This window comes from Plasmopara halstedii (genome assembly GCF_900000015.1).
Source record: "Plasmopara halstedii genome assembly, contig: Scaffold_1561, whole genome shotgun sequence".
In the NCBI taxonomy this organism is placed as follows: domain Eukaryota; phylum Oomycota; class Peronosporomycetes; order Peronosporales; family Peronosporaceae; genus Plasmopara; species Plasmopara halstedii.
Genome location: NW_020188473.1, coordinates 685,268 through 701,487, shown reverse-complemented (window position 1 = coordinate 701,487; position 16,220 = coordinate 685,268). Strand labels below are relative to the sequence as shown.

The 16,220-nt window shown below is 43.9% G+C and overlaps 5 protein-coding genes across 5 annotated transcripts; 2 read left to right on the top strand and 3 right to left on the bottom strand.

The window, feature by feature from the left end:
* Nucleotides 1-259: 259 nt before the first annotated feature.
* PHALS_01560 (ribosomal protein l21) lies at nt 260-1,572 on the bottom strand (the record flags this gene model as incomplete). The annotated part of the gene is made up of 4 exons (XM_024715975.1): nt 260-923; nt 990-1,006; nt 1,071-1,235; nt 1,303-1,572. The coding sequence occupies 4 exons, from the start codon at nt 1,570-1,572 to the stop codon at nt 260-262; spliced, it is 1,116 nt and encodes a 371-aa protein (XP_024581620.1).
* A 224-nt stretch (nt 1,573-1,796) lies between these two features.
* Nucleotides 1,797-6,920, top strand: PHALS_01559 (DNA polymerase sigma; the record flags this gene model as incomplete). The annotated part of the gene is made up of 2 exons (XM_024715974.1): nt 1,797-3,732; nt 3,805-6,920. The coding sequence occupies 2 exons, from the start codon at nt 1,797-1,799 to the stop codon at nt 6,918-6,920; spliced, it is 5,052 nt and encodes a 1,683-aa protein (XP_024581619.1).
* A 90-nt stretch (nt 6,921-7,010) lies between these two features.
* On the bottom strand, nt 7,011-9,029 carry PHALS_01558 (Uncharacterized conserved protein; the record flags this gene model as incomplete). The annotated part of the gene is made up of 1 exon (XM_024715973.1): nt 7,011-9,029. The coding sequence occupies one exon, from the start codon at nt 9,027-9,029 to the stop codon at nt 7,011-7,013; it is 2,019 nt and encodes a 672-aa protein (XP_024581618.1).
* A 1,276-nt stretch (nt 9,030-10,305) lies between these two features.
* Nucleotides 10,306-13,767, top strand: PHALS_01557 (serine protease family; the record flags this gene model as incomplete). The annotated part of the gene is made up of 1 exon (XM_024715972.1): nt 10,306-13,767. One exon carries the CDS (start codon nt 10,306-10,308, stop codon nt 13,765-13,767), a length of 3,462 nt encoding a protein of 1,153 aa, XP_024581617.1.
* A 138-nt stretch (nt 13,768-13,905) lies between these two features.
* On the bottom strand, nt 13,906-15,687 carry PHALS_01556 (trna nucleotidyltransferase poly polymerase; the record flags this gene model as incomplete). The annotated part of the gene is made up of 2 exons (XM_024715971.1): nt 13,906-14,406; nt 14,587-15,687. 2 exons carry the CDS (start codon nt 15,685-15,687, stop codon nt 13,906-13,908), a joined length of 1,602 nt encoding a protein of 533 aa, XP_024581616.1.
* Nucleotides 15,688-16,220: the final 533 nt, after the last annotated feature.

The following is a 16,220-nucleotide window of genomic DNA, read 5'->3' as shown; positions in this document are numbered from 1 at the left end:
ACAAACCATACTACGCATTTGATACACGTCGCAAACAAATATTCGCTCACCTTTCTGCCTTAAGCACCTAAATTAATGATCCTCTTCATCTTTTTTCAAACTTAAAAAAACCCAGCTTGGTTATGTGTGATTCTTCAGCAGCTTGTTTTAATCCAATTATCAACTTTGGATCTTAAAAAAAGGATGACAAAATAATAGCTTAATATTCAAAAGAACCCAAATAGATTTTGCTCCGTCTTAACGTTAGCTAAATTACGGTTTACATAGTGAGCTCCATGATGGCATTGACGATGTCATTGTCATTCGAGCGTAGAGCGGCTACAGCCTTGCTTTTGCTTACGCCAGCTTGGCTCATGACAAGTTGAATGTCTTTAGCATCAATTTCCGAGTCATCGACGTCCTCATCATCCTCTTCGGTCTCATCAATAGCGGCTGCAGTTCCAACAGTAGACTCAGCAGAAGGTGCTTTGTATTGTTGAGCAGCTAAGGACTGAGATTGAGCGTTCAGATCCTCGATCTTGGCCTCACCAAAGACGACATAAGTTTCGCTGACAGTGCTCTTGAAGACGTCAGGCTTGGAAATAACAAACAGCACATTTTTGTTCTTCTTTATCGTGACACGAATAATGCCACCCACAGGCTTCATGCCAAGCTTCTGCATGGCTTTGCGCGATTTCTTTTCCGAGCGATTGTGTTTGCCCTTTTCGGCATCAGCGGCATCCGGAGCTTCTTCAAGTGCCGGGATCTCGTCATCAGAGTCTACATCTTCGTGATGTTCATCGTGGTCATGGTCATTCACGTGGTCATGCTCCGGGTGGGCCATTGTGATCGAGGAGCGTACGGGTCTGCTGACTCTTTGGAGATTGAGCGTGAAGCTATCTGGGCCAGTCAAGTAATCGTGATACTTAAAACTGTGAAAGGGACTACATAGTCAACTGTTATTTGGAATAATTTAGCTGAAAGCAAAATAAAATAAATTTTAGACTTGCCAGCAGCATAACCTTTCCTATCCTCTACACCTCCATTTAAGCATCAATGGGGACAATGTCCGTCACACGCAGCACTGTAACCTGACGACGAAATCCATTCCAACGGCGGTAATTCTTTCGACGTTTCTTCTTAAACACATCGATTTTGGCATCCAGTGTTTGCTCCTCCACGCGAGCACGTACTTTAGCGCCTTCTACAAGTGGCCGTCCAACAATTGTCTGATTCACATTTCCTAAGAGAAGTACCTGCGAGGATAAATACCAAATAGTAAAATCTGTGCTGTGTTTTTCCAAACAATCTTAAACAACGTACTTGATCAATGTCCATTATTTCACCAACCTTTGCTTCCTTTAATTTTTCAGTGATGACAATGTCCCCCTGTACCACCTTATATTGCGTCCCAGCAAGCTTGACAATGGCAAAATAATCTTCAGGCTTGATAGTGTCAGCTGTTACGGGATGATCAACCACGGAGAATTTAGGCTGAGTTTCAAAGGTAGCAGATGATGCAAAGGTGCGCGTCAACAGCGATCCTGATTGGCGAGTACACGCGCGTAGACTGCGAGCCAAAGTTGCGGCCATTCCTGTTTGAATATTATAATTTATTCCTATCGTGTGGACTGAAACGTGAAAGCGTTGTGATTGGTCAGAATAAAAGATTTAGCAAACCCTATTGGAAGAAATATCGTTCAACCGGACACAAACTTGTGCATCAACAGCCAAGCGGCGGCACAGTCAGCAGCACTCCCCCTTCATAATCACTAGGCGCTTCTAAGCCTTAGTGACCGTGGCAATTACGGTCAGTAATGAAGACGGACAAACCGAGCAGCCACACGAGTCGCAACAAAAAGAAATCGGACAAATTTGACGAAGTAGACAAGAACATTCAAATTCCAATGGCCACACGAATGAAGATGCAAATGAACCTCAAGATGAACGCAAATGGTAATAACTTAGCCAGCAAGGACACATACCTCCTTCGTACTGGTATCGATCAATATCGTACACTGCAGCAACTCAACACGACAAATCATGTCCGCCGGTCCCTCAGCTCAGCTGAGCGCGCCGCTGAGCGCGGAGTCTCTCTTATGGAACGGAAACAGTTTAATGCAGCCATTCCATTATTAAGTGAAGCATTAGAGACTCTCTTATCATTCTCATCTGACTTAGGCACCACGAGCAGTACTGTTAAGCTATACCACCAGCGTGGACTCTGTTTTCTTGCTACTAAAAAGTATAAAGCAGCAATTGAAGACTTTTCTCAGGTCATGCAAATGACACCAAAGAGTGCAGAGCTCTTTGCAAAACGAGGTAAAGCTTATGCGGCTTTAGGGGAACACCACGCCGCTATGCTTGACTACAACGAAGCTATTAACCTTGCAGCGACTCAAGGGTTACTTCATGATTACAGTCTGATTGCATCACGGAATGATGGTCAGGCTTCAACTCCAGGTTTAGTGCAGTTACGAGGCTTGTACTTGGCTCGCGCTAAAGTATACCGAGCTATGAACAATATTACTCATGCATTAGAAGATCTCTGTCATGCTGAAAATTCGGCCGGTGGTCATCGAGATGCCAATCTTTATTATGACCGAGCGCAACTCTATTTACAGTGTCATCAAGATCTGCTCGCGTTGCATGACTTTGATCGATTCCTTGAGCTGCGAGAAGAAACGGAAGAGAGTCGGCATTTTGATGCGTCAGGAGGTGTTGGTGGACTTGCAGGTTTTGTGGCACCTCAGGAATTGACCGTTAAATCAAACGCACGTGTGTTGGAGGTGTTGATGGAAAGAGGAAAGTTACTTCAGCGGTTAGCACTCGAAGAAGATATACGAGAACAAAAGGATGCTGAGTTAGCAGCTGTGGAGCTAGGCCAGACGTCACCAAGTTTGAAGACGGGTCCAACGACCATGAAACGCGGGGTAAAGCTGGCCTATCCAACCAAGTTGCCAAATCCCGAACTGTATAGAGGAATTGAGTCTCGACGACTCGAGAAACGAGCATTGCAGGATTATACGAAAGCTATGGAACTTGAGCCGCAGAATATTGAGACGTTGCGGCTGCGGGGTGAAGCGTTGATGCATCTTGGACGATATGAGGATGCGCTAAAAGAATACTCTAGTGCTCTTGAAATTGATCCTAACGATTTTGAAGTAGCGATGGCTCGTGCGAAATTATATCGACAACGCGGTGATCTGAAGGCCGCTGTGGATGAAGTCACAGCCATATTGCAAAGAAATGGTTTTTTTATTGATGGATTAAAGATGCGAGGGCAATTGTATGAAGCCTTGGGGATGATCCAAGAGGCAGAGAATGACTATTCCTCGATCATTCATGCACACTTTGACAAGTCAGGAGCGGATAAAGCGGCTAATACTGTAAAAGTTACAATGGAGCTTGCTTCGGGCGGAACAGTGCACGTCGGTAGTCACAAAAAAGGAAAAGGGGAGAAATACGGATCGAACGGGAGGATTACTAGCAATGTAGCATTACACGCTTTGCTTTGTCGTGCGCGACTACGACTTGCTAGTGAACAATTTAACGCTGCAGAAGAGGATTATAAAGAGATTTTAAGTACTTTTGCGAACAACATGGAAGCGCAGTTAGAACTGCAAGAAACCCGCGAGCGTCGTCGTATTTTTGAACAGCGAAAACAGCGCGAAGCACTTGCTTGGCTGGAGTTAAATGCGGACGAGAAGGATAGTGCTGGGGTATTGAATTCAAATGGAAGCAGCACTTCCAGTAAGAACAAAAAGAAAAAGAAAAAAAAGAAGAAAAGGGCTGCTGGCAGCAGTGCCCATGCGAGTAAGAAAGAAAGATTTTCTGCGGGTTACGTACTGCTGGAGGACGAAGAAGAGCGACAAGGGCAGGAGGAGCAGCGAATACAGCAGCAAACAGTTGAGGACGACGAAAATAGGATGGAGCAAGAAAAAATTGACCGTTGTCGTAACATTACAGCAAGCGATACTTCCGACTTGACGCAAAATGACCTCAGAATTGAGACTAGAGTGAGCATCGATGATAAGCAGCTAGATTCTGATTTCAATACGGAACAAGGAGGGCCTAAAGAGGGTGTGTCAGTGACTACTGATGAGGAGATTGGAATCAAGGATACAAAGCTAGAAAGTGAGAAACCTCTAGAGACTCCAACGCGGTGCAGTGCAAGGGCAACAGTAGCTGCTACTACTTCACCTCCAGTGGCAAAGGCAACGGTAAGTATGACTCGCGATGAAGCGTGGGAAAGCATGATGGATGATGAAATTGATGAACCCTCGGAAGCCGTATCATTTACAATCGATTCCCAGGCGCATTCTAGCAATTGTGGCCGCAATCATATAAAGCATGAGACGTTGGAAGTCAATAACAACTCTGCATCACTCAATGAAAGTATACGTCGTGAGGGGAACAAGGACCAGTCATGTCACCCTCTGGAAGTATCTGCACCTTGCATCGTATACAAAGAACCGAACGAGGAGGCTTCAGGGAGTAGCGAAGATGGGAAAGATGGTCATAGTAAAATGAAGGCTGTGCTTATGGACGAGAAGTACTTGAAAAAACGCGAGCGGCAACTCAAAAAGCTACGTGCAAGTCTACAGCACGCATCTGACGAGCGTGACAAGAGCGCTATCGAGGAAGCCTTGGCTCGCGCTGACCGCAAACAGATGAGTGACGCTTTGCAAGATGATATTCAGCGAGCACTCAAGGTTCTTGCCGATATAGCCACTGAAACGCAGCGTCCTTGTGATGTCTTGCCTACCAATGAAGCTTCTTCGAATTTCCCTCAGGCCTCTATGGTGGCTTCTGAACACAGTCGTTCTCATCCTCATCCTGAGACTTCGTCTCCAAGCGCTACATCTGGCACTTTGAAGCCGTCGCTTGTAATTCGGCCCATCGCTTATGGTCAGGCACTGCAAGCTGCGGAGCAACATCAACAGCAATTGAGGGCGCATCAAAAGCTACTCGAGGAAAAAAACGCTGAGATTAGCGAGCTTCGAAGACTTTTAGCGCTGAATAGATTGTCTCCTATCTATGCAAACGAGGAGAAACGAAGAGCTGGGGCTCGAACTCATGCAAAGGCAGCAGCTATTGAACGCCGCGTGAATAGCTTGCGAGCTCAATTTCCAGTTGATGGGTTAGCTGCTCGTCAAGCAGATGAGCTTATAGAGTGGATGTGCCCTAGCGAGGCTGCTGACCGTGTTCGTCAACAGGTAATCTCTTTTGTGCAACGAATCATTAGCGCGCACTTCCCACTTGCGGCAGCCCCGCTCTTCTATCCTACTGGTTCGTATCCCATGAAAACGTATTTGCCGGGTTCCGACCTCGACATTTGTTTACTTCTGCCGCAAGAATTGGAGACATCATGGTATTTTATGGTGATGCAGGCGCTCTGTGTCGCTGGCGGCAGTGGGGGAGCTGGCACTGTGCTGGATCTCGGTGTATCTGGGGATACGAGCAGTAGTACCATACCTTGTGCTCCATCATCTACTGTCACGAGTAGCGGTGGCTCTCTTATTTTGACAAACACGGTTCGTAATGTAACTTTTATCAATGCAGAAGTTCGAGTTGTCAAGTGTACAATTGACAACATTTCTGTCGACATCACAGCCAACCGCGTGGGTGCACTTGGTGCTGTCCGTCTGCTGGATGCCATGGCAGCCCGTGTAGGACGACACCACTTGTTTAAGAAAAGTATTATTCTCATCAAAGCCTGGTGTACACATGAGTCGAGTGGTTTCATGGAGGCTGCGTCGGTGGAGGCTGGCGGAGCGCTGGGTCTGGGGAGCACCCCATCTAACGTGATGGGGGCAAGCCACGGTGCTCTCTCGACTTATGCTGTGAACACGATCGTCATGGCACTGTTCAATCAGCACGGCGACATAATTTCGCACCCCCTACAAGCTTTGTATATGTTTTTAGATCAACTCGCAGAATTTCCTTGGCACGAATCTGCATTAACTTTGCTTGGCCCTGTGCCGCTTAGCTATTTAGCGACCGCAATGATTCATGAAACTCCTTTGTACAAGTCCAAACCTAAGACTAGAGGACTTGACGCGGAGGATATTGAAGCAATTCGTGACACTTTGGCTGACCAATTCGGAGCATTTGACGTGACTCTTACGGGTCATAAGGGAGCGTCGACAATAGCTTTCCCTATCCGAGCCTGTAACATTGTGGATCCACTTGATGACAAAAACAACTTGGCGCGTAGTGTGTCAGCCGAAGTCTTTCCCATTCTGAAACGTGCATTTCGACTTGCAAGAGATCGGCTAGCTGCAATGCTGGTTTCTCAATCTGTGCATAGTGATGACGATGCTGAGCTTTTGAACGAAGAAATCAAGGATGACGAACAGAGCAAGGCGTTTTTTGCGCGATGCTGGAAGCTGTACGGTCGTGGCGATGGATGGCGTCCAGACCTGTTAATTCATCCGAGACAAACATGGCACGGGAAAACAGCGACTTCATTAATAAAGAAGAGCAATATATCACCAGGACGCCAATTCTCAGCGACTCTTAACAAAAGTGACGAGGACGAAGACAGCCGATGGGAGTCGTTGCTGCCATCGCTAGATGCTAGGGCTGCGAACGCATTGTTGCTTCAGTATCAGCAACTACACCAACAAGCAGCGGCAGCTGCTTACCACCACCGCACAATGATAGCATACCAGCAGCCCTACTTTGGTCCGCTACCAAGGCATGGCCATCCAATGGGCTCACCCAGATCGACATCAAGTGGCTCAGGTGTTCAATCAAATGGAAATACAGCAGAACCTACACCAGGAATATTTGATGAAGTAACGCGCCACTCAACGACGCTGCACCATCCTTACGAGAGTCCACAGCGCCGTCGCAGCAAGTCACCACCACCGCATGTCAAATCAATGGCAATAGAAAGTCGCAGAGTCGATGCGACATCGCCGCTGCGCACGTAATTAAAGGTACAATAGATATATGAGAAGTGTCGAAAGCAGGGAGAGAGAAGCCGGCTGGAGCAGACATTATCTGCTTTTTATTTATTCAAGTTAGAGTCTTGTTTTCTTCCTTTTGGAAGTTTCTCTTGCAGCTATTGCATTCGTTTGCCGGAATTTGCCTGCTCGCTTCTTCATCTTACCAGCATCTCGACGTTTGCGCTTGTAGTCGAGTGTGAGCTTCTTTCGGCGTTCAGGCCAATCTGCGACGTCGTCTTCCGTCCCGACAAAAGTTCGACCAAAAGCGATAAAATCTTCCAGACTCTTCTTGACTCGCTTGCTGGTTTCATTGACCTTCGTGTCGTTACTGTCATCAACCTCATCACCAGCTTCACTATCGGTAGCCATCGCTTCATCATCGTGATCGTCGATCTCTTGGGAAAAGACCCACTTCTCGACATTCGATGTAGCTTCAGTCGACTCGTCTTCAAGAAGCTGTTCACCCATTGCGGCCAACGATTGCTCTCCATTCATTGAAAGGGAGAAAAGTGAGCTGAGCTTAAACGGTGCATTGGAGTTGGCCTCAGAAGTACAAGTCACACCATCGAGAGCAGCTTCGCCTTCGATTCCGTCTTCCGAGTTTGTTCGGACACGAGTGAATAACGAGCTAAGATGGTCACTGGTTGAAAAAAATCGATCGCCACCTGTCAAGATTTCCTTTTCTACGCGTTGACGATCTGAAGTAGATTCATCCTCAATCTTAGTTTGAGCTGAGCTCGAAGTCATCGATAACTCAAGCTCACGGCAAGCATGAACGTCTCGCGGATCATAGCGCTTTAATTCGCCCATCCACGCAGCCTCTTTTAGCGGCTCTTTTGGCACGCGTTGCTCAAACAGTCGACGCTCCAAACGCGTTACGTCTACGTCAGGAAAAAGCTTTGACAATACACGTAGTGCTATCGTCTCCTCTTCGCGCATTTCGCGCGCAAGACGTTCAGCAAATTCGCTATTTTCCTCTTCTACAGAGTGCTGCAACGTAATATTCGCATCCTTGTTCGATTCTTCTTCTTCATCAACTTCGTTACCGCCATATTCGTTCATCTCTTGTTCCAAGAAGCGGGCATCTAAACGAAAACGCGAATCACCTCCATAGCGCTTTTGCAGCTCAAACAGTTTTTTTCCTTTCTCTCCCAGAAACTCGGGGCGTAGTGCAAACGAAAGTTGAGTTTCTTTGTCAGTCGCAGTGTCTGCTTCTTCATCACCTAAGAAATCCAACGTCTTACGTCCTCGACGCTCGTCTCCATCTGCTTCATCGTCACTCGAATCCAACCATTTAGTAATGACGTCATGCTCTTTGCTCGTCTCCTCTGGTTCACACTCATTCCCGCTATCGTCAAACGTAATCTTTTTGTTATTCAATGATTCACCCAAACGAGGTATCACAATCATTGCCTTGTTTTCTTTTTTTCGCTCCTGTTTAGCTTTCAACGTTGCCAAACGACGAGCATTCACCTCTTCTTTTGTCAATGGTGTCGTTTTCACTTGTTCCATCTTTCTCACAAACGCTTCTACATCCTCCTCATTCAGCACGTCATCTGCGTTAGCTTCCATTTCGACGTCAGTGTCATCAACTTCACTCTTCGTCTCAAATTCCTTTTCGTTCACTATTACATCTTCTTCCAAGAATCTTGTAATCTTCTTACCCTGAAATTTAATTGACAACGTTAATGGCTTGAACTCATTCAAATTCACCGGCTGTTGTCTTCGTAATCGATTCTCTTCTTGTTTCAATCTTTTCTCCGCTTCCTCCTCCCACTCACGTTGAAGTTTTAATTGATACGAAGGTTTCGCCAGCTGTACCTTCAGTAGAGAACCACGCCACTTTGTACGGTGAAATGTCTTTTGCAACTTCTCGCTCTGAGCTTCGGCGGCAGCACCTTCAAGCGTTAAGTACGCGAACCCACGAGACGTTTCAGGAGAAGACGTCACGGTCGTGATCGACTTTGCTTTGATTAGATCAACGTCAGTTAGCTGACAGTCTACTGTGTCGCTTACGAAGCGACCAAAACGCTCACGTAGCTCTACATTTGTGACGTCCAGTGGTAGACCGCCGACATATATGCGCACCTTCATAGCTTAAGCGTTGGTGATTGGTTGTATATGGTTTAATTGGTATCATATCTGATATCTGGGCCAAACTGAGTATTTTATATAGAGTAAAATTGAGTTTATAATTTCTAGACATATCAAAATTAAATTCAGAATATATTTAACTCTCAAAAACCAATGCGAAAGTTCGTAAAATTTCCGACTTGAATGTTGCAATTCGTGAAAATTCCATGTCTTCATCTACATGCATAAAGCACAATCTTGTGACGATACCTCAACATTCTACCTGCGAATTTCTGCTCTGGTGGTCTGCTGTGTCATGTTAATCAAATCAAGAAGCCAACGTACGCTCAAAAGGAAGCACAACATTGGTCCTTTTTAAGCCAATCCACGTCTCTCTACTATAGAAGCTGCAGAATCAGTAGCTCCATGTTAAATACAAATTGCGTAGTGTCTATAGATTTATTCACCCAGCATATTGTAGATGCTTACTATATCGTATTGTGGCTACATAATGGATAGATATACTTCGTTCCTGCTTTGTTTTGTAATATCGAGCAACGTAACTCTACACATCGATGTGTTTCGTGAGATTTTTCAATCTAATAATTCAGAAAATGCACGAGATACTGACATCGTTTGGTGTCATACTTCACGAACATTATAAATGCTACATATTAACGATAACGTCTGATAAAATAATCTGTTCTAATTGTGAAATTGCTGCGTTGTTTAGAAAATGGAATCATTGATAATAAAAATTCTGATATTCAAGAATCAAGTATGACTATTCTGAACATATCTATATTTTCCTCACAGGTATAACTAGTCTTTCCATTTTGCCATCCGTAAGTAAAATGGTTCGCTTGTATCATCAACATTACAGTACCTTCGAAGTACATTTGTACAAACAACACTGTTTCTGCCTATGTTCAGAGTCAAGCCATCTTCACGAGAAAACACTTTTTAGAAACTTATAATAGTTCGTCAGCATCTTACCCCCATAAATCTAGCATTTGACCCAAACTAAATAGTGTGCAATGTTACTTAAGAAACGAAAACCCCACTAATTGCACGATTATACGCTCATTACTTCTACTCCATCCGGTTTTGTATGGGTTACTCTTTCTATAATATTCGAGTCCAAATTACGTCCACACAACAGTATGAGCAAAGCCAGACGTTCCCATCTAAAGCTTTAAGAATAGGTAAAGGTAGGTGTCTTTGCCTGACGACCGTATGGCGACTTGCAACTGTAGTACAATAGGACAGCAAGTTAAGCACAGAGACTTTAGCTGGCATGTTGCTGCGTCGGACCAAACGCATGCTCTTCTTTGGTTTGGTCTTGACACTACTACGCACAACCACGTCGTATTTGATTGATAGAAGAGGATTACAATTTATTGATCAAGAAGCTTTTTGTGCGTATCACTGCAGTACATCACACGTAGCATTGGCCTATCGTCATTTGGTTCAAACGTCTGAATGTTTCGAAAGTAATTGTGGATCATTTCTTTTAGAACCTTCACGACATCGAACGCAACGAAGACTACGACCAGCATTTTCGTTTGAGAATCAAAATCATACAAATCAAACAGCAGTGACTGGAGATGTTCATGGAGCGAGTGAAGATGGTAAGGACGTGACAATTATTAGTGTCGTTTCGTGTTCAAGCGTGACGGATGTGACCTTATCGATTGGTGATCCAGAAACTGATGCATTTGCGAACTTTTATCATTCGTTTAGTACTGCGTATGATGCTATGCTATCTGGTGAAAATGCAGCATACGATGCTTGTCAACTTCAATTTTTACAAAAAGAATTGTTAGCTAAATATTCTGCTGAATTAGATGATGAAGAAGATCAAATGGAGATCAAACCGACATTGATCAAGCTGCACACAAAAAGTCAAGAGCTTCAGTGTTTGAAACAGATTAAAACGATTTGGCCTGCTACAAGTGAGAGTCACACACCATTTTTAACGAGAAGTGATCAGAGTGGAACTACAGCAACCGTGATGCTTGTGCACGTTAGTGCGACTGTAGGTGATAATATATTAGCACTCGATTGTGTCGACAGTGTGACTGTTTTACCAGCAATTTTAAAACTCATGCCATTTGCAAAAAGCTCGTATGCTTTTTCAAGAGTCTCAAGTGAAAAGAAAGAAGGACCACCTCTTGAAATTCGACTGGCTAAGGTTGTTAACACTGCACAAGCATTTAAAAGACTTTCAACTTATGTCACTCGAGCAACGGGGATTCAAAATTTAATTACAATGAAGAAATCGACAGCAGAAATTGGTGGAGTCTTGCAACAAGCAGCAGTGGATGATTATGATACGTGGACACAAGCTCTGGCGATTATATTAGATGACGAAGCTGTCGAGTGGGTGGATTTGCAACAGGTTGTCACAACGAGTGCTCTTAAAACACTTGCACTGGAGCAGCGGCTACTTCGTCAGCAATATATGGATGTGTCTGAATCGATAGAGACAGTAGAGCACACGAGTCGACGACTTGATGAATATTTACAGGATCTTGTCGGCGTAGATATCATGCAGGCACACAATATTACCGGTAGTTCTATCATTGTTGGAATCACAGACACTGGTCTTTATATTGATCACGACCAATTTGACCAGGATTCTCGCAAAATGTACGACAATGAGGACATGACAGCACGCAAAGTTGTTTCGTATCAAACTTTTGCAAACAGTGTCGATGAATCGGAAGATGTAACGTGCGGTCACGGTACACACGTGTCTGGTATTGTAGCAGGAAGTTCGTACACAGGGCAAAATCGAGATCTTGGGATTGCATCCAGTGCTCGAATTGCATTTATGGATATTGGAAAACAAGAATCCAAGTGTGCTGGAAAAAGTGGATGCGATGTATCGCTTGAAACTCCTGGTGAAGTGAAGAATTTAATGGCAGCACAAGTCGCTGCCGGTGCCAAAGTATTTTCGTTTTCGTGGGGCACAGGCGCGAATGATTACAACGCGCAGACGCAGCAAGTGGATGAATATATTTACGACAATCCAGAGATTCTCATTGTTGTAGCAGCAGGGAATAGCGGCGAAAAAGGTGATCATACAATCAGTAGCCCGTCCGGCGCGAAAAATGTCATTTCGGTAGGTGCAAGTCTAAATGCTGCAGCATCTTTCTCTGCTACATCATGTCCATCCGTTCTTAATGAACGCACAGTCGCGTCTTTTTCTTCTATTGGTCCTACACTTGACGGAAGACAGAAACCAGATCTTGTTGCTCCTGGAATGTCTGTTATTTCCTCACAGTCTGAAAAACCAGGATCAAAAGTCAAGTCTTCGGCTGTATGTTCGTTGCAAGGAACGTCTCAAGCTACGCCTGTAGTTGCTGGTATGGCTGTTCTGATTTATGAATGGCTACGTGATGGCTGGTGGAAAAATGGCGTAGCAGATCCCACGTATGGTATGGATACAATCCCTGCATCATTGATAAAAGCGCTTTTGCTCCATAGTGGAGAAGCCATGTCTCGTCGTCTAATAGAGCCAAGTACCGGTGTTACATCTTGTGTGGCTCTTGAAGCTACCGCAAAGACGCTGACGTCGTACCCCGATTACAGCCAAGGATACGGTAAACCAACGATGCTGAATCTCGTAACGTTTATGGATGACAGTCAAGCGTCTTCTTCGTCTTCATCCGGTGGATCTAATACAATCTACTTTTTTCCAAATTCGTCAACTGGATCCGAACCAAGCGTAACAGAAGGTAGTGAAGTGACATTTCATTTTATGTTAACAGTCAATGTGAATCTTCGTGTTACGATCGTATGGACGGATCCTCCTGGATCTGTTGGAAGCAAGACAACATTGCAGAACGACTTGGATCTGACCCTTAAAATTGCCAATACATCCAAAATCATTTATCCCTTGTCTGGAAATGGCTCACGCGATTCCGTGAATAATGTCGAGATGGTTGAAGTCTCATACGACGATGCACTTGTTGCCGTCATGGAAGCTGGTGTGACTGTGAAAGAGGGTTTTATTTATATTCAAGCGGTTGTACGAGGTCATAGTGTGAAAGCAGGAGAGAATGCAACAACAAGTGGACAAAAGTTTTCCATTGTTGCGTCTTCAACACCTTCTTCGACGTCTGTGAGTTCAAATGGAGATGGGGATTCCAAATTTTGGCAACCGTGGATGATGATTGGGGCTTTGGTCATTTGTGTACTTGCTCTTTTATTTGTCATTGCTTTAGTGTGGCGAATGCGATTGAATACAAAAGCAGATGGCTTTCATGCTGAACAAAGTACTCCATCCGTTGCAATGCTTGGTGGAAGAAAGAGTCAAAATCGACAGAAAAAAACTCTTGATGAACGGCATAGTGTTCCACATATTCATCCAAATTATGCACCAAGTAGTCTACATTCTGATGAAGAAGTATGTGGTGCTGGAACTTATGAACCTGCTTCCTTAATCAAGTCAAGTCGTCGTACTGCTACTGTATTGGAACCACTTCAGCCTCCTTCAGTACGTAAAGTAAGTCGTCGTGCTGCTTTAAGTGAGGATCAAACTGAAAATTCACATCGATCTCGACAACCTGATCAAAACGAGAAAATATCGAGACGTAAACGTGATGACAATATCGAACGACGACGAGAACGTAAAGATCGAAGTGAACGTCCTCGTAGTGATCGAGGACGAGAACGAAGTGCACGAAAACGTGATCTTGAAATTCAATCGGAACGGCATCAAAAACCTTCAAACTTTGTTTTTGAAAACTAAATGTATGACAGTTATACAGTCAGTCATGTGAGTAAAACCAAGAATATTAGTTTTTAATTCTGTATTAAAGTCAGTTTTTTGTATCAAATGATATTTTCGTTTCCAAATTTGGAAATTAAAATCTACGTTCATCACTTTTCAAGTTCCAGTATCTTCTTGAGAGCGTAATTGAGGTCGTAATCGATCTACGAACATGATTTTCTCTTCAATACTTGCATTTGGATGAATCTTTTCCCAAACTTGTAGCACGTTCAGAATTTTTGCGATTTCATGATTAGATTCAAGACCAAATCGTTCCTGGATAGTCTTGCCATCTAAACGCTGACGCTGACTCTCAATCCTCTTTGATGTCTCACTGTTAATTCGAGCGTATGTTTTTGCCATATCCAAATACGCCTTGAGCATCTTTTCTTGCATCTTTAAAATTTCGTCATCGACAATCTCCCTCTCAAAAGTACAAGTTGAGACCAAGATGGTTAAAGCAGGCACAATGACTGAGTGATACTTTGTCATCCATATAAATTGTTGAATGCAATGCTGGATGCTTATCCTAGCAGCATCAAGGCCTTGAACATCCTGAAAAGTTTCTGGATATGTCGCTATTGCCTCTATGATCAAAGCCACACGTTTTCCTGCAGGCTTCGGCCACTTCACATTCACTTTCAGCATTTCTACAATTTCATTCAAATCAAGTTTTGCTTTGATAGTATCTCGAGAAGTCAAAAACTTCAGTGAACTCTCGACTATCTCTCGCTCCGTAATATCTTGGAAACTATCCAAAGTCTTGTTCACATGTTCATCATAAATAATCATAGGAACCTGACGTAGAAACAGCGGTGTAAAGATCGCAGCTGTCGCCTCAACATTCGAGATCGCGCACTTGGCGAGTGCTAGTCGACTGTGTTGTAGATACTTTAGACAGTGCAAAGCGCGCTTCTGAATCGACTCGGTCCATTCTCGTGGGGTACACTGCGATATGCCATCATCTCTACGTTCTTTGTCAATCAGATTATTGAATACCAGATCCAATAAATGAAACTTCCTTAGCAACTCAAACGATTCAGTAGGGTCTTTACCTGCAAGCATCTTGCGTACTTCGATACCAATACGTTCACGACTGACGTTTAAAGCCAATTTGATAGCAATCTCTCGCTGTTCTAGCACCACATGTTCAAGTGCTGGATCCAACGTAAATCCAAACTCACATGCAAACCTCAGAGCTCTTAATACTCGCAACGGATCGTCCAAAAACGTTAGTTTGGGCTCTTTCGGTGTGCGTATAATACCCTTTTCGATGTCTTCCACTCCTTTTCCTGTAAAATCTTCTACAAGTCGCGTGTGAAGATTAAAAAACAATGCATTGATCGTCAAGTCTCGTCGATTCGCATCATCTTCTGGCGATGCAAACGTAACTTTGGAATTACAATTGTCAACCTTGCAATCTTCTTTTCGTAAATGCACGAAATCAATTGTAAATCCTTCAACTTTTACAGTTGCAACCTCCAAGTGTTTTGATCTCTCGGAATTTGCCTTGACGACACCGACAGAACTGAGTGGTAACCTGCGACTTCGTTGGAATTTCGTGATATACCGAGCAAACGTTGCACCCTTTAAATTGTCAAGCACAATGTCAATATCTTTGCTCTCACATCCTCGTAATTTGTCTCGAATCCATCCACCAGCTACTCGTAATTGTGTCTTTGGAGTATACAATCGTTGAATATACTCAAGGAAGGAAAAGAGTGAGTCCTCTGCTGGGGTCACATGAATTGACAAATTCGATAACTTTTTATCAGTTGAAATGAGCGGTGAATTATCGGTAATTAAAGTGGAAAATGATAGTAGATGACGAGATGGAAACGTTGTGACGTGAAGGAGAGAAGGCCGTACATGGCGTGTAAGCACGAAGCTTTTTAGCATTGTGATTGATGGTGTAGAAGAAAATCTTGTAGAATTAGATACCTGATAAGTTTCGACAGGGTGACTATTATTCGAAAATGTCTGCATACTATATCCGTAGATGTCAAGGGATTAGATATACCAGCGTGAATGAGTTTGTCAGAGCGAGAAGCTTCAAGAATTCCTTTAACATGAAGTTATAATACCATATCACTACGATATAGTTATCCCATTCTCGTCATTTGTACCAGTGTTTGCGATGACTTAGTCTCGAGATTTAAATGCAGCACTGAATACTCAGCTGTCTAGAAGGCTCATGTTTTCGCTCTGAATGGAGTACGAGCTGAAAAGTAAATTAATTCACTATCAGATATTTGGCAGAGTGACAATTTCTCTGAGCTGAACTAACTTTGACACGCTAAGGTTGCGGAGTAGTAACTCCTGGAGTAAGTGGTGAAAGATGTGACCGAGATAGATATAGTGATGGAAGTTGCCTCTCATTACCCTCGAGTACATTCTTCCATTTATCATCAGGAGTGTTCTAGGCAATGTTC